General features: G+C 42.1%; 1 protein-coding gene across 2 annotated transcripts in view; it reads left to right on the top strand.

Moving 5' to 3' along the window:
• ITFG1 (integrin alpha FG-GAP repeat containing 1) overlaps window positions 1-25,215 on the top strand; it is a 219,656-nt gene that overhangs the window by 180,497 nt on the left and 13,944 nt on the right. For both annotated transcript variants that reach the window (XM_054048876.1, XM_054048877.1), the window contains 2 exons: window positions 22,140-22,264; window positions 23,311-23,393. In XM_054048876.1, the coding sequence (XP_053904851.1) occupies window positions 22,140-22,264; window positions 23,311-23,393 (208 nt within the window). The remainder of the gene's footprint in view (window positions 1-22,139; window positions 22,265-23,310; window positions 23,394-25,215) is intronic.

The following is a 25,215-nucleotide window of genomic DNA, read 5'->3' as shown; positions in this document are numbered from 1 at the left end:
CTTGGGGAAGGACAAACACCAGAGGAGGTTCCCGGTAAGCAGCTTTTATTTTGGGAAAGAAGTTATTTGGTGCGGGCTCCTGGGGCGAGGAGGGTTAGGGCTGCATGCATGCCTAGATGCGGAATGGGGCATTGATGTGCTCTCTCACATCGTGGTAATCAGCCTCAGTGATCTCTTCAAAGCTCTCAGCCAGTACTTGAGCAATGCGCTTGCGCAGGTTTCTCGGGAGAGCCACTGTGGTCCTTGTCCCAGTCAGGCTAACATGTCCGTGCCACTGTGCCATGAGGGGCGGGGGGCCCGTTGCTGCACACAGGCAAGCTGCATATGGGCCAGGGCGGAAGCCGCACTGTAGTAGAAGACCCTCCCTTGCTTCCCAGGTCACCCTCAGTAGCGACATATCTTCCAGGACAAACTGCTGTGGAAAATGTGGGGACAGTGTTCAGTATAGGTGCCCCCTGCAGCTGTTGGCTCTCCCCAAGGCACAGAAACCCAGAGGACAGTACAGCCATGAAACAATCAGTCCCCCTTGACCCTGTGCTTACTTACTATTTTGGGGCTCCTGTGGTTATGTGCGCTCGCTTTGGGACAGGCAAATTATGCTATTGTGTAGACTGTGCTTGCCCTCCTTAAGTACAGGGGAATCATTGCTCTGTCTGGTGTGAACAATGCTGCCTCTGTTAAGTGCTTCGTTTTACCTTTACAGATGCAACCTTGAGATCTCAGCCATCCGTGTTATCACCAGCCGAGAGACTGCAAAGAATCAGAAAGAGGCCACATAGATGCAAAGAAGACATGCTGCATGAAGTAATGCAGCAGTCACTTAACAAGAATCTAAAAGTGCAGGAGTGGAGGGAGAGCGAAAGGAGGATCCGTCAGCAGAATGAGGAGTGCCGGCACAAAAGTGCAGAGCTCCAGCAGCAAAGCACAGATTGGATGATAAGCATCATGGAACGCCAAGCAGACTCTATCCATGTGCTTGTAGCCATGGAGGCAGAGCACTACCACGCCTGCCCCCCCCCTGCAGCCCTTGTCCCAAAATTCTTTCCCTTGTGCCCCCATGTCACCTCCAACCAACTTTCCCCAACATCCGGGTTCTTACCACCACCAGCTGCCTCCGACACCTATAGCTTCACCACCCAACCCTGAAAACTATGACCCTTACCCACTGCACTCAACCCCCATCACCATGCAGTGTAGCCATCCTGAAGTGCAGCACTCATTGCACAGCACTCCAGACAGGAAGGCTGAGTATGATAACAGGACATATGCAAATCTGTAATTGTTTCTTTTCAATAAATGGATTTTTTGGCTTTGAAAACGTTCTTTATTATTGCATAGAGTAAAAGATACCTTTAGCCGAGGAAAGCAACAGTCACTGCAAGTCAACATAGCGCAAACAGATTCCTACTAACATTGGAACCACTGCACTTCACTCCCGTGCAGGGCACCAAACATTACTGGTGGCTTTCAGCCTCAAATTGCTCCCTCAAGGCATCCCTAATCCTTGCAGTCCCGCGCTGGGCCCCTCTAATAGCCCTGCTCTCTGGATGTTCAAATTCAGCCTCCAGGTGTTGAACCTCCGAGTTCCATGCCTGAGTGAATCTTTCACCCTTCCCATCACAAATGTTATGGAGGGCACAGCATGCGGATATAACTGCAGGGATGCTGTCATCGGCCAGGTCCAGCTTCCCATACAGAGAGCACCAGCGGCCCTTTAAACGGCCAAAAGCGCACTCCACAGTCATTCTGCATCGGCTCAGCCTGTTGTGGAACTGCTCCTTGCTGCTGTCAAGGCTCTCTGTGTAGGGTTTCATGAACCACGGCATTAAAGGGTAAGCGGGGTCTCCAAGGATCACAATGGGCATTTCGACTTCACCTACGGTGATCATCTGGTCTGGAGAAAAAACTCCCGGCTTGCAGCTTCCTGAATAGGCCAGTGTTCCAAAAGATGCATGTGTCATGCTCCTTTCCGGGCCAGCCTGCGTTAATGTCAATGAAACGCCCACGGTGATCCTCAAGCGCCTGGAGAACCATAGAGAAATACCCCTTCTGATTAATGTACTCGGAGACTAGGTGGGCTGGTGCCAGAATTGGAATATGAGTCCCATCTGTCGCCCCTCCGCAGTTAGGGAAACCCATTTGTGCAAAGCCAGCCAATGTCATGCATGTTACCCAGAGTCATGGCTTTTCTGAACAGGATGCGATTAATGGCCCTGCAAACTTGCATCAACATGATTCCAATGGTTGACTTTCCCAATCCAAGCTGGTCAGCGACCAATCGGTAGCTGTCTGGAGTTGCCAGCTTCCAGATTGCAATACCACCTGCTTCTCCACCATCAGGGCAGCTCTCAATCTCGTGTCCTTGCGCTGCAGGGTGGGGGCGAGCTCATCACACTGTCCCATGAAAGTGGCTTTTCTCATCCGAAAGTTCTGCAGCCACTGCTCGTCATCCCAGCCTTGCATGACAATGTGATCCCACCACTCAGTGTGCTTGTTTCCTGAGCCCAAAGGAGGCGTTCCACAGTGGTGAGCATGTCCGTGAATGCTACAAGCAATCTCATGTTGTATGCGTTACTTGAGTCAGTATCATCATCGGAGTCCTCACTGACAGTTTGGATCTTAAGGAGTAACTCGACTGCCAAACGTGACGTGCTGGCAAGACTCGTCAGCATATTCCTCAGCAGTTCGGGCTCCATTCCCGCAGACCGAAAGGGAAGACAAAGCGCACAGCACAAAAAATGTTGAAAGATGGCACCAGGGATTGCTGGGATGCGAACTGATGCATCACGGGGCGTTGGGACAGCACCCAGAATGCCCCGCACCCCCTACCCCCTTCCCACAAGCCACAGCGTCAGAATGGGAAGAGGTGCTCTGTGGGATAGCTGCCCGTAATGCACCGCTCCCAATGCCACTGCAGGTGCTGCAAATGTGGCCACACCAGTGCGCTTGCAGTGGTCAGTGTGGACAGACTGCAGCGCTTTCCGTGCTGCGCTCTCCGAAGGCTGGTTTAACTCAAAGCACTCTACATCTGCAAGTGTAGCCATGCCCTCAGTGTGCTCTTCTAGAGTAATTTGCAGTTCTGTGGAGATTAGGGCTATCAAGTGATTAAAAAATTAATTGCGATTAATCGTAGTTTTAATCACACTGTTAAACAGTGCTATTAAACTTCTTTTATTGTTCTACGTGGGGTTCCTTCAGCTGAGCGAGCCCTCATTTGCAAGGGAGGGTGGATTATACCCTAGGGACTCCGCTTGCAGCGGGGGGGAGAGACTGGTGCATGGAGGCTGAGCTTTCCAGGCCCCTGTTCTCTATGGGGTATTCCCCAGAGCGAGGGCCAGCTGGGGGCATTGGGGCATGGGGGGAGGGGTCAGTTCCTGGAGCAAGGGCCTAGTTGGGGACAATGGGGCATAGCGCGGGAGGGTGGTCACAGGAGAGAGTGGCTGGCCAGGGGCAAAGGGGCACGGTGCAGTGGGGGGGTTGGTCCCAGGAGTAAGTGGCTGGCTGGGGGCAATGGGGCATGATGCGGGTGGGGGAGTTGGTCCCAGGAGTGAGTGGTTAGCCAAGGGCAGTGGGGCATGGCGCAAATGGTTGAGTTGGTTCTGGGAGCAGGTGGCTGGCCAGGGACAATGGGGCCCAGCGCAGGGGGGAGGTGGGGGAGATCAGTCCAGGGAGCAAGGGGCCAGCCAGGAACAATGGGGCATGGAGGGGGATCGCTCCCGGGAGTGAGTGGCTGTCCAGGGACAATGGAGTAGAGCACAGGGGAAGAGGGAGTCAGGATCCCTGCCTCTGCCGCAGCCAGCATGAGAGCCACTTTCCTCTGTCCTCTTCCCGCCCTCCAGTTGCGGTGTAGGTTACTGCACCTGACCAGATACTGTCAGGTCCCTCGCAGCTGATGCCTCCCTCCCGGTCCAGAGGTCTGTGATTAACACATTAAATAAATTAACACATTAATTGTGTTTTCAGTTAATCGCAGGTGTTAACTGTGATTGACAGCCCTAGTAGAGATATTTACTCATTTATGTGTGTCCAAGATGTAGAAAAAGCAAGGTTGAATGTCCTACCTTGAATATAAAAACAAAATGGTGATATATGAATTATAGAAGTCCGTTTGGGCCTACACGCTACCAATCTGATGTTGTGTTCTACATAGTCAGTCATAGCTACTAGAAAAGCCATCTATCTTGTCAACAAGTGAAAAAAAGATAATTCTTAAAACTCAGCAATGCTTGGGTATGTGGTATTGACAAACTGCTTCACACAAACATCTTTGATCAATTAGTATTTTGGTAAATGTAACACAGCCTTTGACAAATACAGTATTTTGTAAATGAGGAGCAAAATATAGCATCTAAAAAAGAAGATTGTGTTAGATAGTCATAACATATTGTATTTACCAAAATGCATTCAACTAATTCTCAATTCCTTAATATAGTGACTCTTTCAAAGTGTAGTTATTCCAAAAGCTACATGATAGTGTAATACTAAGTTTTCAGTCAATCTGAATGTCTATTAATAGACTTAAAACAAAAAGTTAGATTATGACATAATAGATATGAAAGTATGGTATTTGATTGGGTAAGAAATGTAATTATTTCAGGGTAACTGCACCTCACCATCCATCATTGCTTAACTGAAATCAGTATAACTTAGTATAAGAAAGGCTATTGCATTTATATTTAAAACCAACATTTTCTATTGTTCTTTTAAACAGAACTAATAAGGTGTGATATTGGATTTTTGAGCTAGCCTAGCTGAACCTATATAAATGGAATTACAGTTTACAGAGAGTACAGATATTGTGCAATCACAGTTTAGGTAAGCCTATTTAGTGAAACATCAATAGAGCAGAATGTGTGAGTTGACTACACAGCTATTTGAAAGCCTGATCCAACCCCCAATAGCAAAAAAAAAAAAAAAAAAACCCTCAAAACAGCAAGAAACACCAATGAATCTATCGTCCCTTTTTAATTACCATTCTTTTCATTTTTCGTTTAAAATGGAACCAGTTGTCAGGCATCACAGCTTAGCATGAGGCACAGCCAAGGGCCATTAAGCTTCCAGAGACTAAACATCCCCACAGTGGGAACAGAGCAGAAAGATCTAGCTTCAGATTTAATAGAAAGGGGAGGTGCTCCTGCTGTTTGTATAGAAGAGGAGTTAGCACTCTATATTAGAGTCAAGATTTTAAAAAGAACTTGTGACTGAGTGCCTCAATTTTTGGATGCCCAAGTTGAGATGTTTTTAAAATACCTGATTTTCAGAGAGGGTGATTAGGACCCCAAAATCAGTAGTCATTTCTTAAAATCTTATGTTTTGGTGACTAATTGAAGCAGCATTGCTTGAAGTATTTTCCCCCTCCCAAGCCTTTTGAAACGATAACCTAAACTGGAATCCTATAGTTCAGGATATACCTCTACCTCAATATAACGCTGTCCTCGGGAGCCAAAAAATCTTACCGCGTTATAGGTGAAACTTAAATCTTACCGCGTTATAGGTGAAACTTATATATTGAACTTGCTTTGATCCACCGGAGTGCTCAGCCCCCCCCCCCCCCCCCCCCCCGCCCGAGCACTGCTTTACCACGTTATATCCGAATTCGTGTTATATTGGGTTGTGTAGTGGTGTGTTAGAATTAAAAAGCTCTGTTTAAGAGATTAGACCATTATTTGAGTAATAGAATTAGTCCAGTTAGGGTTGACGAGTCGACAATGTGACGTGGCGGTGAAAAAAGCCAATGCGGTCTTGGGATGCATTAGGCGAGGTATATCTAGTAGGGATAAGGAGGTCCTGCTTCCGTTGTATAAGGCGCTGGTGAAACCTCATTTGGAGTACTGTGTGCAGTTCTGGTCTCCCATGTTTAAAAAAGATGAACTCAAACTGGAACGGGTGCAGAGAAGGGCCACTAGGATGATCAGAGGAATGGAAAACCTGTCGTATGAAAAGAGACTAGAGGAGCTTGGGTTGTTTAGTCTGACAAAGCGAAGGCTGAGGGGGGATATGATTGCTATCTTTAAATATATCAGAGGGATAAATACAAGGGAGGGAGAGGAATTATTCCAGCTTAGTACTAATGTGGACACGAGAACGAATGGATATAAACTGGCCGTGGGGAAGTTCAGGCTTGAAATTAGACGAAGGTTTCTGACCGTCAGAGGGGTGAAATATTGGAACGGCCTTCCGAGGGAAACGGTGGGGGCGACGGACCTGTCTGGTTTTAAGATTAAGTTAGATAAGTTTATGGAGGGAATGGTTTAATGGTAAAACATAGTAGCCAAGGAAAACCAAGCAATGGTACGTAAATAGTATAATGGCCAACAAGGGTCAGGCTCGAGACTCTTGCCTACATGCTCGGGGTCTTACTGATCGCCATATTTGGGGTCGGGAAGGAATTTTCCTCCAGGGTAGATTGGCTGAGCCTCTGGAGGTTTTTCGCCTTCCTCTGCAGCATGGGGCAGGGATCACTAGCAGGAGGGTCTCTGCCGATTGAAGTCACTAAAACACAGGATTGGGGACTTCAACAGCAGAGTCCAGGGAAGGGTCTTGTGGCCTGCAGCATGCAGGGGGTCAGACCAGATGATCATAATGGTCCCTTCTGACCTTAAAGTCTATGAGTCTGAGTCTATGAGTTGCCAACCTTCCAGGATTGTCCTGGAGTTTCCAGGAATTAAAGATGAATTTTTACTCAAAGATTGTCATGAGATGAAATGTCCAGGAATATGTCCAACCAAAATTGGCAACCCTAGCTCCAGTATTGCCCATGCTTGCTCTTTTATGGTGAGCCTAATGATGTTTGTGTGTAGGTTTTTACCCAAAATGGCCATCATCTCCCAGGATTGTCAATGGGACTGAAGCAATAGGCTGCTCTCAAAGAAAATGGTGCCCTTTTAGTCCTCATGTGAGAGCCAGACTGGGGACAGTGACTCTAGAGGTGCTGTCAGTGAGACTGAAGAGGCAACAGGGAAAGGAGTGTGTTAGGAAACTAGACAGGATACTGAGGAATCAGAGGACTATGGGGAGCAGGAGGCAGATTGAGATGGGTTTAGGGGGAACAAGAGACAGACTGAGGGGGATGCAGGGAAATATGATATGGCAGAGCAGGAGAATGTGATGGGTATGAGACTGAGGAGAAAGAGGGGAACGAAAGAGGGTAGGTGGGGAACAGTACATTTGTGGTGGAGCAGGATAGATGCATATGTGAGGCACTTCAGTAGATAGAAGAAGTTAAGTGAAACAGTGAGCAGGGAGTCCTACTTTTTTGCGTGTGCATTTAAGGATTAATTAAGAGCCAGAGATTATCACACACAAATTAGGGTTTGGCAGCTTCCCCCTCCAGGTGAGAAAAATCAAAAAGCAGATTAAAGCAAAACCAAAAAACTTAATTACAATCTCATGTCTTAAGGTGGTCTTTTGATTTTGGGGGGCCTGACTCAAGATTGCTGAATGCTTGAGGTTGTTGATACTATTAGTTTAAAAAAGTAATTGGCCCCTCAAAACAGATAACAAGGGAGAAGATATTATATCAACAATACATGATGCTCATACTTAGTACTGGAGATTATTTACAAAAAATTTTTTTACAAATGATATTGTACAACCGTAACAGAAGATTTTTATTACTTCTTGTATACTCTGCCCTCTTACTATTCTTTGCTAGTCTATGAACCTGTGTCACTTTTATTGGTGGCCTGTAACTTTAGAGTAATTTAATTGCACTAGTGGTTCTTCTTGCCCAAGGAGCTGCAGACTGAGTAACCTTTTCAGGCTACTTTCTATAACAGTGTAAAGTTAAAATGAGTATTTTGTATTATTTGTTTATTTTACTATCTGCAAGTAAGTTAGTGTTTTTTGTATCTGAAACTTCATCTTTAATCAACAGGAAATTTTCACTATTGTGCAAATGTAATAAGTCAACTAGAAATTTCACCCTACTGCTTTCATAAGCACAGTACTTCTAATTTACATAATAAGGAATAGCCAGCTTGGTATCTTTGGCAGAAGTGCTAGTGATCTAGGTAATGAAGCTGAACAAAAACTCAAAAAGTATGGTGAAGTCACTCTAAGGTACTGGGGACAGGAGAGGCATTTTCTACATATTGCTTGCTCATTCATGAAGCAGCAGTAGTGTCTATCTCAAAAGCAATTGCTACCCCCAACTTCCTGCCTGAAGGATGAGTGGCATGTTCATAACCTTTTGGAATGCTGAATGGCCTAGGTTTAGGATAGGGCAAATGGAGCTAGAGGAATGCATATAAAGATACTGTGGGAGTATTGCCATACTTAGATCTAAAAGCTGATTTTTTTTTTTAATTAAAACCTTGCATATTTTAATTGGACAAGCAACACATACTAGGAATGACTCGGAACTGCAAAAAGCTATAACAGCTTACTAGAGCAGTGCTTTCAATAATTTCCATTTATTTATTTACTTTTTAATCTTTTATCCAAGTTCTTGCATCCATATCACTCAGCCACACATTTGTCATTTTAAACAAATAATTTGCAATTCTAAGCACAAAAAATGAGAATATGCAAATAAAATGGAACAAGTGACTACCAAATCCTTTATGACTCTAATATATAAATCCAACAGAGGATTTAAATGCAACACATCAAATATTTGAAACCTGCGAACATGTATAAGATACTTTTTATTTTAAGTAATTTTTTTTAAATCAGGCGAGTTGTCAGCGCCTTAAAAAAATAAGGACAAGCTAAGCTGTATCAGACCATTAATCCATTAAGTCCTATATCCTAGTTCCAGTATTGGCTAATGTCTGATGCTCTTAGAGGAAAGCAAATTAAATTATAAGGCACCTACCCACTTCCTCAATCTTGTGCAGAGGAAAACATTCCTTCCTGATCTTTGCAAATGATCAATTTACACCCTGAAGCAAAAAATTTGATTACCCTAATTTTGGCATGCATAAAGACAGATGTTATTAGCCATGAAATTATCCAGCATTTTAAAAAACTCAGCTATAGTATCTGATTCTCTAATCACCTTAAGGCTGACTATACATGATGTGTGGTATTTCCTTTTATTAATTTTAACTGACATTAATTTCATTTTTGTACGATGGAACAGAGTAAAAAAAGGAGGGCCTGCTCAGTTCCGGTTTCTTCATAATCCTAAATATCTCAATCAAATCCCCCTTTAACAGTTCTCCTTTAAATGCTAAATATCCTAGTATTACAGTATCTCAATTTCCTTTCTGAAAAGTCCTGTAGAATTTAATAGTGATGAAACTAAATAGGGTTTTAAAGAAAATACTGTGAAACCCTATAGAATGATTAGTTGTATCAGTGAAAACCCCTTTTATGGACTTACCTTAAATCAATTTAGCCTACATTGTTTTTTTAATTAATTAAGCTAAATTGATTTTTAGGTACTTATATGGGCACCAATCATCATTGTATCTGAGTGCCTTATCTTTAATGTATACATCCTCCCTACATGCCTGAGAGTAGAGCATTAATCCTGTTCTAGATGAAGCACAGAGAGACTAAGTAACTTCCCCAGATCAAACAGGAAACCTGTGGCAAAGAAGGGACTTCAACTGAGGTCTCGCCAGTCGGATGGTAGCACCCTAATCACTGGACCATCCTTCCTCCCTGAGGTGAAAGATGCTCAGGCTTCTCAGCTAACACCTCCTAGCTAGTGAGAAGATGACACTGAACTGAGTGTTAGATTCCCCAAATCCTCAGAGTTCAAGAATGTAGGAATGCATTTAACATAAATTAATGTAGGGCCCTCTTATCTGAACTAATAGTATCAGCACAAGGGGTCTCCAATGATAACTAAATCATTGTGTACCAATTTAACTAAATCTGTTTAGAACCTATGTGTAGACCAGTCCAGTGTATCTGACTGCACAGTGACTTAAATGTGCATTGAAAGCAGGTTGGGGCCACCCTGCATTTTCACAGCTATATTGCACTGCAGAAAATTCTATCTAGAATGGCTGACAATTTCCATAACAGGTCGGGTTAGCTTTTAGAGAAGTGGATAGTGCAAGCCTGGCACCAACCCTCATTTAAGCAAAAGAAAGGGGAGGAGAATTCTAGAGATTGAATAGGAGTAAGAAGCAAAAAAACAGAGTTTGAAGGGGGAGAGAGATTGTGTGTAAAACATGGAGATGGAACTGAGGAAAAGAGCAAGAGAATACATAGTGAGTAAAAGACAAGCAGAGGAGCAAGAAAATAGACTAACAAAAACAGAAGGAAAGGGATGGAGCTGGAGAGTAAGAAAAAGAGCAGATAATTTAGAAAAGAAAGCAGCAAGAGACCTTAAATTTCTCTTGCTCTCTCTCATATATGCCAGTACCTTTTTTCCAAGTAAGATTCCCTGTTGCTCCTCAGGCGTGGTCTACCTGCAGAGTTGTACCAGTTTAACTTAAGGTGTGATTTTTTTTTTTTAACAGTGGTTTAATTAAACCATAGCAACGTTGTGTGCTTGTGTCAGTAAGGGTTTGTCTAAATAAAGTTGCATTGGTATAAAACAAGATGTGGATTTAAACCGATAATTGAACTGCTGGTCTCCAATGTTGACCCTGCTTTCAGTGGCTTTTCTGATTTAGCTTAAATCATTTGGAATGGGTTTAATTTAAACCTAAATAGCTACTCTTAAACCGAAATAAGGGTTTGGGCTGATTTAAATATCCCTGTTTAAAAAAACAGGTTGGTATACCAGAGCAGCTTACATATGGCTGCAAAATTTACAGGTGCAAACTAAACCCATCAAACCAGTTATAAACTGATATAAGAGAGTCCACACTTAAGTTGCACTGATTTAACTAAAATGATCTAAGTTAAACCAGTGCATCTTCTATTAATATACAAGCCATTAGTGAAAGTGAGTGAAATCTAAGATTTATTTCAGTGATAACCTCTTAAAGATCCTATTAGAGATCACAGAATTCCCAGCCTCTTCAGAGCTGGAACCCTGAATGATTGAAGGAAGGATTCAGGGTACGTTCTGCATCTTACAAGCTTTTCTGTTTTATGACACAAGTAATAGGAAAGGCAAGATAGTTTGCTGATTAGAAAAGGAAAGAGGAAGCAAATAGGGTTTGTTTAACAGTGTATTTAAGACCTGATTCTGCCATTTACTCATGTTGAGTAGTATCTTACCTCTTGAATAGTCCTACTGAAAGCAGTGAGAGTACCTGTGGAGTAAGACACTACTCAACTTTGAGTAACATTGGCAAAATTTGGCTATAATTAGGAAGCTCTGTTTGTTAAAAGCCATAAAAAAGACTTCCTAATGTTTTAAATGAACAACTCAGTATATTTTCTGTATTTTCCTGCCTTTTTCCCAATAAATGGGGATTAAAGTAAATGTCAACACATTTTCCAGTGATTATGAATATAGCAATTTGGTGACTGATTGGGCTTAGGTAAAATGTTTCAATTTCTGTTATCTGTGGACAAGAAGCAGCAGAGAGAACAATTTTTCTTAATAAATATTTGCTTTTATATGTAATTTAGTGGACTGTTTCCTTAGCCTAATAATACACTTAACATACCTACATGTATAACAGGTGATTGAAAGCATAAATCCCATTTAAATATTTCAGCTTTTATATTTTAATTATCTGGTGGTGCAGACTATAGGCATTCAATAAAAATAATTTAAAATATGTCTCATTTCAGAGAACTTATAAAATACTACAACACAACCATACCTCACTAAAGAAATACTGTGGCTTAAAAAATGTGTGTAGAAAACTGACTGACTGTTAAATTACCTTCTCCTATGCTACTTCAATGTATTTAACTCAAAATAAATGTTAATGTCCCCTTTTTATAGAAAAACACTGCAGCTCTAAAATACTTGTAATAAAGAAAAGAATACTCCAGAGGTTTAAAAAGAGACCTTAGTTTCAAAACAACATTTTAGTATTCCCAAACTAAAAAAGCTTCATTTATTTAGACTTGAGATTGTTCAAGTGAATTTCCCATCACCCCAATCATTAAAATTCAAGAAACTCACTGTTTCAGGCAGTATTAACATCCAGACCAACTTCAGCTCACACATTACATCCACAATAATTGGAGTTCCCAGCATCACAACATGTTCCCTTTTAGTTCCAACATATAACTATCCACTGTGTATGCAACCAATTGATCCATGGATGCTTTGGTTTAGCCAGCTGATAAGATTTGTTACTAGATAATACAAAAATTAATATATGGCTCAGACAAACAAAGATTTATTTAGTTGAGGTAAAATGAAGTTTGCAGACAAACTAAAAGAAATACCCTCTACTCCTTCCTCACCCCAGAAAAAGGGAATTACATATCTACAAATGAAATGTTCAGATATAGCCATCAGAGAGCATTGTAAATATCAGAATAGCTATTGACTGCATTTCTGTGCATAGAGCTGCTGTAATGACTCCATAGTTCAGTGGACTCCATCAACTTGAAAATCACATTTCCATCTGAAAATTTAACTGCTATTGTTATGATTCCTGTAACCCTTAGCAGTAACATAACAGGCTTCCTACTTTACAGGTCTCCTCCTCCGGGAATTGCAGGGCAGTAGGGGGCTTCTTGGCAATGCAGCTCTTGAAGAAAGGGTTGTGGGGAGCTTGGAGACAGTTCAAAGGCACCCACCCTCCATCGGATTCACCTGACCTTTATGGATCCTCTAAGATCTACTCATTTAGGGAGTTGATTCCTCCTACTCCTTCTGCAGGGCAGCAAATACCCCTGCAGGGAATATGCCAGGGAAACTCCAAGAGAGGCCAAGACCCCTGTCCATCCTGGAACATAAGCCCCTGTGGTGTCTTACCTCTGGCAAAGTATTTCTCCCGAGCCTTCCCTCAAATTGCACCAGATTATCTGGAGGGGTTGGGGAAGGAGGAAGCCACAAAGTGTGCCTTTCTCCCTTCCCTCTTGGGCATCTCAGAAGTCATCAGAAGCAGTCTCTACAGGAAGCTGCTTTTGGCCCCATCCCTGTAATTATGTAGGAGCCTACTGGGAAGAAGGGGACTTCTGCCTGAAAGTGGGAAGAGAAATTAATAATTTAGGGGGTGCGAAAATGTAAAATTAACAAACAATATTTCAAGAACCAAGATGAGCCACTTACTTTACCCTCACATTTAAAAACAGTGATGTTAGTAAGTAGAACTACACTTCAGTATCAAATATAATCTCAGGAAATACATGATGACTTATTTTACATCACTATAATGTTCCCAAGAAAGTAACTGGATAAAACCCAATACTTTACCTGTTTTTAATAGAAATTAGAAATGGAACTTCCTCAGTTAAATGCGAGAGTTGAGAATCCCATGCCTGGAACTCTTATTTCTTGCATTTGTACAAATAATATTACCATCATACTAGAAATTGCCAGCCCCAATGAATTAATATGCCTAAAACTTTAGATACCATCTTTAAGGCAAGATCCCTCTAATTAGACAGAGAGAGACTGAGTAAAGTATTTGGCCTGTTTGCTAATTGAAAAAATGGTTTTCTCCTCTGATGTCCAAATATGAACTTATAAGTAGATATCTGACAGGTTTGGTTCTGGTGATATCCATCTGTGTGATGAAAGCTCAGTCCCAAAATGATAAATAATACCACCCACATTCTGAGTCTCAAAATTTTCCTCCCCTGTATCCTTCTGAGATAGCTGTTAAGCCTTTCTGGATTTTATAGTTTTCTCCCTCTGCATTCTCACACTCTACAAGAGAGGTCTTCTTCTTAATGCATTACTAGAAGAAATACCTCTCTTTCTCACTGAAAGCAAATATAGTAGAACCTGAGCCCAAAAAGAATAAATATAGGGATGCTGTGCCAACATTGGACTTTGAAATAGTAAACATTTATGGAGGGGAAAAAAACATTCAAGGCTGCATTTGGGGAGTTACTATACTTCCGCATCTTGAATAAAGTAGACTGAAGTTAATTTCTGATACTGATACAGCCACAAAAGTATATATCAGTAGTTTTCAGAATGAAAAGTGAAAATTGATTGACATTAGTTCCTAGGAATTTCCATATGTATTATATACACTGTTGTCTTATCTACAGTTGCTAATAATTCATGCCCATTTCCACTGGTGGAATAGACTGATTAAGGTCACTGCTTTGAAAAAAGGGATTGAAACACATCGCTGCTGAGTTTTTGGACTTGCTAAGGTTACAGATAAATTATTCAAAATATAAGAAGATCCTAATCCTACAGGAGGTATTGCAGAGAGTTGTGCATGGTCCCAATGAACACCTTTCTTCTAACATCCAAGGCTATAGCATCTGAGGGTATGTCTACACTACAGGATTAATCCGAATTTATATAATTCGAATTTTGGAAACAGATTGTATAAAGTCAAATGTATGCGGCCACACTAAGCACATTAATTCGGCGGTGTGCATCCATGTACCGGGGCTAGCATCGATTTCCGGAGCGTTGCACTGTGGGTAGCTATCCCATAGTTCCCGCAGTCTCCTCCACCCATTGGAATTCTGGGTTGAGATCCCAATGCCTGATGGGGCCAAAAATATTGTCGCGGGTGATTCTGGGTACATCCTCCCTCCTCTCCAGGGAAGCAACGGCAGACAACCGTTTCGCACCTTTTTCCTGGGTGAACAGTGCAGACGCCATACCACGGCAAGCATGGAGCCCGCTCAGCTCAAGACAGCAGTCATGAACATTGTAAACACCTTGCACGTTATTGTGCAGTTTATGCTGAACCAGAGCCTGCAAAACCAGGTGGTGAGGCGTAGGCTACGGCAGCACGGCAGCAAGAGTGATGAGGACATGGACATGGAATTCTATCAAACCGCGGGCCCTGGCGCTTTGGAGATCATGCTGTTAATGGGGCAGGTTATAGCCGTGGAACGCTGATTCTGGGCCCGGGAAACAAGCACAGACTGGTGGGACCGCATAGTGTTGCAGGTGTGGGACGATTCCCAGTGGCTGCGAAACTTTCGCCTGCATAAGGGCACTTTCATGGAACTTTGTGACTTGCTTTCCCCTGCCCTGAAGCGCCAGAATACTAAGATGAGAGCAGCCCTCACAGTTGAGAAGCGAGTGGCGATAGCCCTGTGGAAGCTTGCAACGCCAGACAGCTACCGGTCAGTCGGGAATCAACTTGGAGTGGGCAAATCCACTGTGGGGGCTGCTGTGATGCAAGTAGCCAAAGCAATCACTGAGCTGCTGCCACGAAAGGTAGTGACTCTGGGAAATGTGCAGGTCATAGTGGATGGCTTTGCTGCAATGGGATTCCCTAACTGTGGTGGGGCGATAGATGGAACCCGTATCTCTATCTTGGCACCGGAGCACCAGGGTACCCAGTACATAAAGCGCAAGGGGTACTTTTCAATGGTGCTGCAAGCACTTGTGGATCACAAGGGACGTTTCACCAACATCAACGTGGGCTGGCCGGGAAGGGTTCATGATGCTCGCGTCTTCAGGAACACTAATCTGTTTAAATGGCTGCAGCAAGGGACTTACTTCCCGGACCAGAAAATAACTGTTGGGGATGTTGAAATGCCTATAGTTATCCTTGGGGACCCACCCTATCCCTTAATGCCATGGCTCATGAAGCCATACACAGGCAGCCTGGACAGGAGTCAGGAGCTGTTCAACTACAGGCTGAGCTAGTGCAGAATGGTGGTAGAATGTGCATTTAAAAGGTCGCTGGCGCTAGTTACTGACTCGCTCAGACCTCAGCCAAACCAATATCCCCATTGTTATTGCTGCTTGCTGTGTGCACCACAATCTCTGTGAGAGTAAGGGGGAGACCTTTATGGCGGGGTGGGAGGCTGAGGCAAATCACCTGGCTGCTGATTATGCGCAGCCAGACACCAGGGCGATTAGAAGATCACACCAGGAAGCGCTGCGCATCAGAGAAGCTTTGAAAACCAGTTTCATGACTGGCCAGGCTATGTTGTGAAAGTTCTGTTTGTTGAAAACCCACCCCCTTGATTGACTCATTCCCTGTAAGCAAACCACCCTCCCCCCTTAAATCACAGCTTGCTTTTAAAGGAAATAAAGTCACTATCGTTTAAAAATCATGTATTCTTTATTAATTGATTATAAACATAGGGAGAGAACCGACAAGGTAACCTGGGTGAGGTTTGGGAGGAGGATAGGAGGGAAGTAAAAGGCCACTGAAAAAATTCAATATAATGATAACCTTTTGGTTGGGCTGTCCACTGGGGTGGAGTGGGAAGGTGCATGGAGCTCCCCCCCCCCCGCATTCTTACACGTCTGTGTGAGGAGGATATGGAACATGGTGAGGGGGGAGGGAGGTTATACAGCGGCTGCAGCGGCAGTCTGTTATCCTGCTGCCGTTCCTGAAGCTCCACCAGACGCCAGAGCATGTCCATTTGATCACGCAGCAGCCCCAGCGTTGCAGCCTGCCACCTCTCATCTCAAGCATCCCTCATGACCTCACGTTCACTGGCATCTTTCCTGTATTTAGATACTGTGTCCTTCCACTCATTCAAATGAGCTCTTTCATTGCGGGTGCATTCCATTATTTCCGAGAACATCTTGTCTCACGTCCTCGTTCTCCGCCACCTTATCTGAGATAGCCTTTGGGACGGAGGAGGGAGGCTTGAAAAATTTGCAGCTGCTGGAGGGAGGGTTGAAAAAAGGGAGAGAAGTTTTTAAAATGATACATTTTACCGAACAATGCTTATACTCTTTCATGGTGAACAACACTATTCACATTACATAGCACATGTGATTTCAGTACAAGGTCGCATTTTCCATCTTAATATTGAGTGCCTGTGGGCTTTGGTGTTAGAGATCACAGACGCAGGTCCGGGCAACAGAATTCAGCTTGCATGCGGCCATGGTAAGCCATTGTCTTTCGGCTTCTGTGCCCTCCTTTCCCACATACCAAGCAAAGACCGTTGACTGCTGTGGTTTTCCTGTTAACCTTCAGTAGCAGAAAACAAACTAACCCCCCCCCCCCCCCCTCCAATTCTCTGGGTTGATCACTTTATCCCTACCCCCACCGTGTGGCTGGTATCAGGGAAGATCCCTGCTAGCCAAATGTGAAAAGCTCTCGGCCAATTCTCTTCCCCCCCCCCCCCCCCCCCACGCTTGGCTAACTGCAGGGAAGGATTTTTTTTCAGCCACAGGCAAACAGCCCAATAGGAACGGCCACCTCTGTCCCCTTCATTAAATTCCCGTATTTCAACCAGGTTACCATGAGCGATATCACTCTCCTGAGGATTACACAGCGAGATAAAGAACGGATGTTGCTTGAATGCCAGCAAACACTGGGACCATACGCTGCCAGGCTTTGTCATGCAATGATACCAGATTACTTGCTACTAGCATGGCACGGTCAAGTGTCCTACCATGGAGGACGGAATAAGGCTGCACTGCCCAGAAACCTTGTGGCAAAACTTTTGGAGTACCTCCAGGAGAGCTTCATGGAGATGTCCCTGGAGGATTTCCGCTCCATCCCCAGACACGTTAACAGACTTTTCCAGTAGCTGTACTGGCCGCGAATGCATCCCAAGTCCTCAGGGCAAAGTAATCATTAAAAAACACTTGCTTTTAAAACAAGTTTTATATTTTAAAAGGTAAACTTACCTGATGTCCCTTCCATTGGGTCATGGTCTTGGATACTGGCTTGGGAGGGTTGGGAGGGTACTTCAGACAGGCTGAGAAAAAGATCCTAGCTGTTGGGGAGAACGGAGTGCTGTGTGCTCTCTGCAAGCTCGTTGTCCTCTTCCCCGTCTGCAGAATCCTCAGGTGTAGCTGATGAGATTATCCCCACCTCGGAATCCACAGTCAGAGGTGGGGTAGTGGTGGCGGCCCCCCGTAGAACGGCATGCAGCTTGGCGTAGAAGCGGCATGTCCGCGGCTCTGACCCGGAGCGACCATTTGCCTCCTTTGTTTTTTGATAGGCTTGTCTGAGCTCCTTGACTTTCATGCGGCACTGATCTGAGTCCCTATTGTGGCCTCTCTCCATCATGCCCTTGGAGATTTTTTCAAAAGTTTTGGCATTTCGTCTTTTCGAATGAAGTTCTGCTAGCACTGAATCCTCTCCCCATATAGCGATCAGATCCAGTACCTCCCGTACGGTCCATGCTGGTGCTCTTTTTTGATTATCGGCCTGCATGGTTACCTGTGCTGATGAGCTATCTGTGGTCACCTGTGCTCTCCTGTGCTGGGCAAACAGGAAATGAAATTCAAATGTTCGCAGGGCTTTTCCTGTCTACCTGGCCAGTGCATCCGAGTTCAGATGGCTGTCCAGAGCGGTCACAATGGTGCACTGTGGAATAGCTCCCGGAGGCCAATACCATCGAATTGCGGCCACACTAACCCTAATTCAAAATGACAATATCGATTTTGGCGCTACTCCGCTCGTCGGGGTGGAGTACAGAAATCGAATTTAAGAGCCCTTTATTTCGAAATAAATGGCTTCGTTGTGTGGACGGGTGCAGGGTTAATTCGATTTAACGGTGCTAAATCCGAATTAAAGTCATAGTGTAGACCAGGCCTTAGTCCTAAGAGGAAAACATAAATTTTGAAAAGCCCAAATGGTCTTCACAATAGGCATGTTGTTATGGTTATATTGTATACCTCAGTAATACTTGATATTTCTATGGCACATCAAAAGACATTCTTGAAGGAAACTGATTGCCATTTCTTTCAAAGTGCCCTCAGACCCCAAGAATCTCCTTATTTTCCATTTTACACCCCCTCAAGGGTCCCTTGCCATCTGCCAGAGAAGGGGTTGGTGCTGTTCTCACTGCCACCTGTCAATGCTGCTGTCAGTTGGAGGTGTTACCAGAGAACAGTGTGAGGTACTGTCCCTTCACAGCCCAACAGAGAACTGACTCTGAATGTCAAACCAAGCACATGCTGCAGTTGTGCTACTGTTGCAGTGCCATGCCATTAATCAAAAATCCAGACTATAAATACCTTATTTAAGTACCATGTGGGACTGTAGACTGTAGACGACACTGCTACCAAATACACACTGGTCACTGTTTTTCTATTTTTTGCTTGTTCTGTAGTTTGTTTAATTGAAAACAATGGATTTACAAGTATAAAAATACTGAGATAAAACCAGAGTCTTTGAAAATATGGAGTTAGCCAGCCTTGTGTTTTGGAAAAATGTCCCCTTCTTAGATTTGTGAACACAACTATGCTCTAAATCAGAAAGATCTACTATTGTTTTTAATTGATTTGTCACTGCATTCCCTTATGTTCTCACATCCTTTGACCTGAGTCAGACATAGTTGAGATCAGTATGTAATGGCAAGTCTGACACTGGTATTGCATCTCATGCAGATTCCCTGATATTTTTTCATTACTGCTGCTATTATGTATTCCAATAATAAAATCTTCACTGTTGTAATGCACTTTTGTAATTCATTTGCTTCTTTATGCTGTGACTTTCCAGTTTGGTTGATAAATACAATACTAACCAGATCACCTCAGTTTATATCATGGGATCTTCTATCCAAAAAGGAAGTTTTCTTTTTTAAAAGACTAATTGTCTGCCCACACCACACTTACTTGTGGGAAAGCCTGTCTTTTTTCAGTCCTATCTGACAAGCTAAGACTGACAAGCTAAGACTGAAAAGAAATTAAATCCTTTTACCAAAAATCTATTTATTTAAAATAATCATTTTCTTTTTTTCCTCAGCCTGTGTATTCATTTTTCATATTAAAGATGTCATATGTGGTTACTTTATTTATTTAGGAAAAAACATTTGTAATATTGTTTCTATTGGGTGTTGTGGTATCCTTGATAAATATTATAATTCATTCATCCTTAGTACAGTAGAGTTAATTGCAATTTCTGCCTGACTGATATTTGGGATTCCCAACCAAGAATACAAAAATGCAGTTTCATTATAATAGATAAAATAATTTTTAAACTCACTATTTGCATATTTAAACCATGTAGTATGAAATGGTAACTGTGAACACACAGCTGTCTAAGAAAAGGTCATAACACCCTAGCATCTTAAATGTGTGGCAATCATCACATGACTTAATCAGTCCTACTTCCTTGTACAATGTAATATAAGCCTTACAAGCAGAAGAGCTCTAAGGCAAGCTGGCAATTCAAGCCACTAGGCCTATGGTACCATACTTGGGGAAGAAAGTTAAACTTCAAGTTAAAATATACATGATGCAAGGCCCTGGATATATGGAGGTATTTAGTTTTCAGCCTTGCAAAGGGAGCCAGAGATGTCCTGCCAAACTGGTAGAGACTCCGTATCTGCAGGGAAATTGGGGGTCCATCCTGTGAGTCTTAGAACACCACACTTCTCTGCCCCCTCTCCCTCATGCAGCAGAGGTCAGTTAGGTACCATGCTGTTGTTGAATTCTACCTTCCGTAGAAAATAGAAACTCAGAAGTGACTGTCAAAGTCATTGCTGCCGTAAGCAGCAGTAAATCCAGCAGATATGTCATCTTGGCGCTATGTGGAGCAAACTGTAAAGAGTGGCTGCTTCCCCAAAAATCTGGTTTCCCCAAATGCAAAAAGTGTGGCATGGGTATTTTAAATCGGCTTCTCACTTCTTTGGGCTCGTATACAAATTATGTTGTGTTTCAACATCTTGACTTGGGCTGAACTTACTTTCTGCCTTTAATTGGAGCAGTTCTAATGGTGCTGACTGCTCCTGTGAAATTTCCACACCTTGGATTGAAACCGCGCTCATTTAAATCAATCAGATTCTGATCCAGTTTCCCCCTCCATCTCCGCGAACTGAGCTGTACTTTGAGCTAAAATCAGAAACAAAACTAGTTGGTTATTTGAAAACATGCTTTTCAACGATAGTCTGGTTCCTTTCTAAGCCCTAATTTCCACAAAAATGTATCCATGTGTTTAACTTTATAATAGAAAAAAAAAAAATCTAAAATTTAAAGTTGAGTTCAACAGTACCTGATGCAAGATCAGGGTTTAAGGCATTGCCCCATCAGAGGATAAGCAATGAAGGCTTTGTCCACTCTAGTAAAATTACATATTGCTGACAACTCATGTCAACAAGGGATGCAGCTAAACCAGTGCTAAACAGAGTGACAGGCCAATACAAACTGAAAATAAAATGAAAGTGCTCAATGGCTTTAAAACTCGAGGGTCATAAAGTCAATAGTGTTTCAGAATCCATAAAATTAAAATAGAAAACATGTCAGAATATCTTGATATCTTTGCTCTCAAGTTTTACCCTCCTGTCAATAATTACTTCCCTTGGTGGTATATTTATTTTTATCTAAGAAAGGACTTCAGGGATTGAATTATGTTATAATAATTCATGCCTAGTTGCATAGACAGAACTCAGCCTGCAGCCTCCTACTCTAACATACAAGATGTGAATTATTGCACCCAAAATTCACATCCTGTCATGTCTTATTGCTTAATTTGAGATTCTTGATTTAAAATATAACCTATCAGAACATGTCAAAGCAGTGCAAGAATTTGACACTCAAATTCCTGTTTTAAAAAAAAATTGTTAAAACAGCTACTTCTCACCACTTTGAAAACTTACCTCATGTTGTCACCGGCCAGCCCCCTCCTCTAGGTTGAAATTATTTCTGTTATCCTGGTGAAGGGCTGAAGTGGTTTTAATGTTTATCTTGTTCCTGTTATGGCAACAAGAAAGAAATCCTTTAATAAGGGGCTTTTTAGAAAACACAGGATCCACACTGGATTCAAGTTAATATGCTGTAGAAGATGAAAAGATTGTAAGAGATTTTGCTAAAATGCAGTAAGTAATATATCTGGAGATCATATGTTGTTAATTAATCTAAAGTTAGCTAAGAAAAATGTGTATCCTTTTCCTGCTTTCACTTAATAGAAAACGTCTCTTTGTTTTCAGTTGTTTATAATTATCTGTTATCAGTGGAGCCAATTTCTGCCCTGGCTTGCAATTAATGTAACTCAGGTTTAAATCAGAGGAAAATTTGATCTACAGTATGTGTTTGGTAGCTAGTTCTGAAATTGTTAGTGGAATAAGTTTATTCTTCTTGTTGAATGCCCACAGATTATTTGGAAATGCAGGATCTGTCACTTAAGAACAGATAATTGTATTGTTTTCTTATAATTTTAAAACATTATTATTACTGCAGGCAAAACATGTTATTGTGATGAAAGTCTTAAGAAGTAGATTCACTACAGCTTCTTTTTTAAATTAAATTCTAGCTGGACAACTTAGCCAGTCAGCTCATTTCGCTCTCCAGTTGCCTTACAATGTGCTAGGTTTGGGACGCAGTGCTAATTTCCTTGATCACTTATATGTTGGCATTCCTCGTCCTTTAGGAGAAAAGGTAAGTTGAGATTTACCATGGGTAAACTATTTTTTCTGGTATTTTCCTCGCCCAATGAAGCTTTGGGGGGTGTTGTTCTTAGGACTGCTCTGTTTCAGAAGTCAGAATTACAAAGAAACATTTTTCCTGGGTATTGAAAATAGTTTGCTGAAGACTACTTTGTGTTAATTTTCTCCAACATATAGTATCACTCATTAGCCTCTGAAGTAAACAATAAAACAAAAATATCACTCATGAGAAAAACACAGAAGTATGCATTTGTGTGCTATTTGCATAGAAATACAGAGCTGGTTTATATTAATAACATTTCAGTTTGCTCTAAGAATCCAATTATTATGCCAGCAACCACACTCATTTATACTGTAATCCCATCAGATCTGCCCAGGTGGATGAGGCCCACATGATTCAGTACTTGGCTGGGAAACACCAGAGAATTCCAGGGTAGGGCAGGAAAACAATGTCTATCACCTTTGAATCACCTACTTCCCTCTGAGTTGGTATTGTACTCGTACCAGCATGGTGCCAGGGGAATGGTTCTGCTGGAGGAACCTTCCTTCAGAGGAAATGTAAAACCATGATCCTGACAATTTGTGGTGATGAAAGGTCTCACAATGCTATTTTTAAAAATAGATTGTTTACTCCAGTATCCTGACTACATTGGGATAATTAAATTCTGCCTATATAAAATTTCCCTACTGAAACAGTTGGATATAGTATTCTTCACTTCCTGCTCTAAACTGCAGTGCTAATGTGCACTTTTTAAACACTGCCATGTTTCACCTCAGAGATGGTGGTATTTCAGTGGTGGATGAAGTGATCCTTGTACATCGTTTTTTATTCAGTTTGTAAATTGCTTTGGGATCTTTCAGTATAAAAAAATCTTTATATTAATGTTAGAGAATTATCACTATTCTTTCCTGTCTCCTGGAAAATTAATGCTTTGAGCTTTTTTTTTTTTCTTGTATAACATTAATCAGAAAAGTTCAGTATATTTAAAATTTGTATTAATTTGTAAGAAGTGGACATACCTTCATTTCTTTTTTCAGTCCGTAAGAAAACAGGAATGGACAGCTATCATCCCGAACTCCCAACTTATAGTCATTCCATATCCACACAACGTTCCTCGAAGGTAATATCATTGTTGAAGTAGATTTTGCAAATGATACTATGGATGCAGAACTGTAATTGTGTGTCATGGAATATGAATGAATGATGATGGAATGATTATAGAATAATTAATTAATAAAAATGCTAACAGAAAAGGACTTTTCTTTTCATGTGTAGCTAGTTACATTTGATTATCTGAAGAACAGATTAGCATATTCAGAACTTGGTGTGTCCGTTCAGGGCAATTCCAACTGTGTTCCCCCCCTATTGTCCATCAAGGGCAGCCACTCTAGTTTCCAGACACTCCAGCTGTCATCTCTCTTCGGTGGAGACATGTTTCTCTCTCCCTTCTGACCATCCTATTTCCAGGCTGCACCATTCCCTGCCTTCACTGTGTCATTCCCAGCAGAGACAGGCTGCCCAGGTATGCCTGTCTGCTTTCTCTGCAGAGACTGATAGGTGTAATTGTTATAGTTATAAAGCACCATACAACACTTCCTATGCAAGCCTACTTTATTCTTAAGGTAAAAAGCATTCCACACTGAAAACAATACCAGAGTTCACCGCAATCCTAACATGGATTCTGGCAGGAACAGTCCTTCAAACCCCATGTAAGGGGGATTCCTTGTGGTTACAAGTTAATCACAGCTTCATCTCAGAACAAGCACTCAGTCTTATGAGGCCTCAGGAGGCCCTGTCCTTCCAACCCTCCCCAAAGGATTGGAGCACTCCATGGACCAGGGATCCTGTCCATTTGCTGTATCAGGTAGAAGACCCTGAGCCAATTTAAAACCAAGCTATTTGTCCAAAAACCCTTGCTTTGTCTGGTCCCTGGAGATTCTAGTTTGAACTAGTATGTGCAAATCTCTCCAGGTGAGTGGCTTCAAAGAGTTGATAATGGAGGAAGAACATTAGCATCCCCCCTTCCCTACTAGAGAAGATGCATACAATGCCCCAATAACACACAATTGCATTTTTTATTCAATGTACCCCAAAGTATTGACCCTAGTTCAGTCAGGTTTAACTTAATTAAATAAACTTTATCTTAATTCCGTAAAGTTGGTTCAGGCTATTACAGGATATTGTCAGTGTGTCAAACTTGGTATATTATAGATGTGTTCATTTGTGACCATTGCTAAATTGTGGGGGAGGAAGCGGATGGAGAGAGAATATGTATACATGTTTATGTGGAATATGTGTACATATTCCCTCATCTGTATGAGAGAGTCTTGTAAATAAGCATGCAGCTTTATTTCTTTCTGCGGATCAAGACAGTCATATTTAAAATATATTGCGCATTTCACAGTATGGTAATATTGGTATTTTCTCTTTAAATTATTGAACATACAGGTATTTGCATAAACATTTTATATATTTACAGTGAGCATCCATTAAATATATTCCTATAAATGAAAACATATCTGCCAACTTTCTTTTTGACCAAGTAGAAAGCATGGTTGTGGGAAAAATAGACTTTTTGGGTTTCATCAGATATACATTCAGTGTGTCCAGTTAGATACAAAGGTTTCTGTTCAGCCCTTCAACATATGGTGTGTGTTGCCATGGATATGTGTATTTTCCTGTAGCTAGAGGTCAGAGGGTTCCTTGAAGGAGGACTTTCATACTGAAATAAATTTAGAAATAAAAACATTTATACCAAAAATATGGACTTAACCAGCACTTTTCTGTGCTACTTTTGCCGTTATTGAATATATTTGTCATAATTAGGGGTCTACTTAAATCACGGAGAAATCACACATTTTTCGCAGATTGGTCACGGCATAAATAGCACATTTCGCAGATGTGTAACACATCCGTGAAATTTGCTATTTATACCGTGACCA

This window comes from Malaclemys terrapin, chromosome 14, assembly GCF_027887155.1.
Source record: "Malaclemys terrapin pileata isolate rMalTer1 chromosome 14, rMalTer1.hap1, whole genome shotgun sequence".
In the NCBI taxonomy this organism is placed as follows: Eukaryota; Metazoa; Chordata; order Testudines; family Emydidae; genus Malaclemys; species Malaclemys terrapin.
Note: the sequence above shows the minus strand (reverse complement) of the source record. Positions and strands in the feature narration are given on the sequence as shown.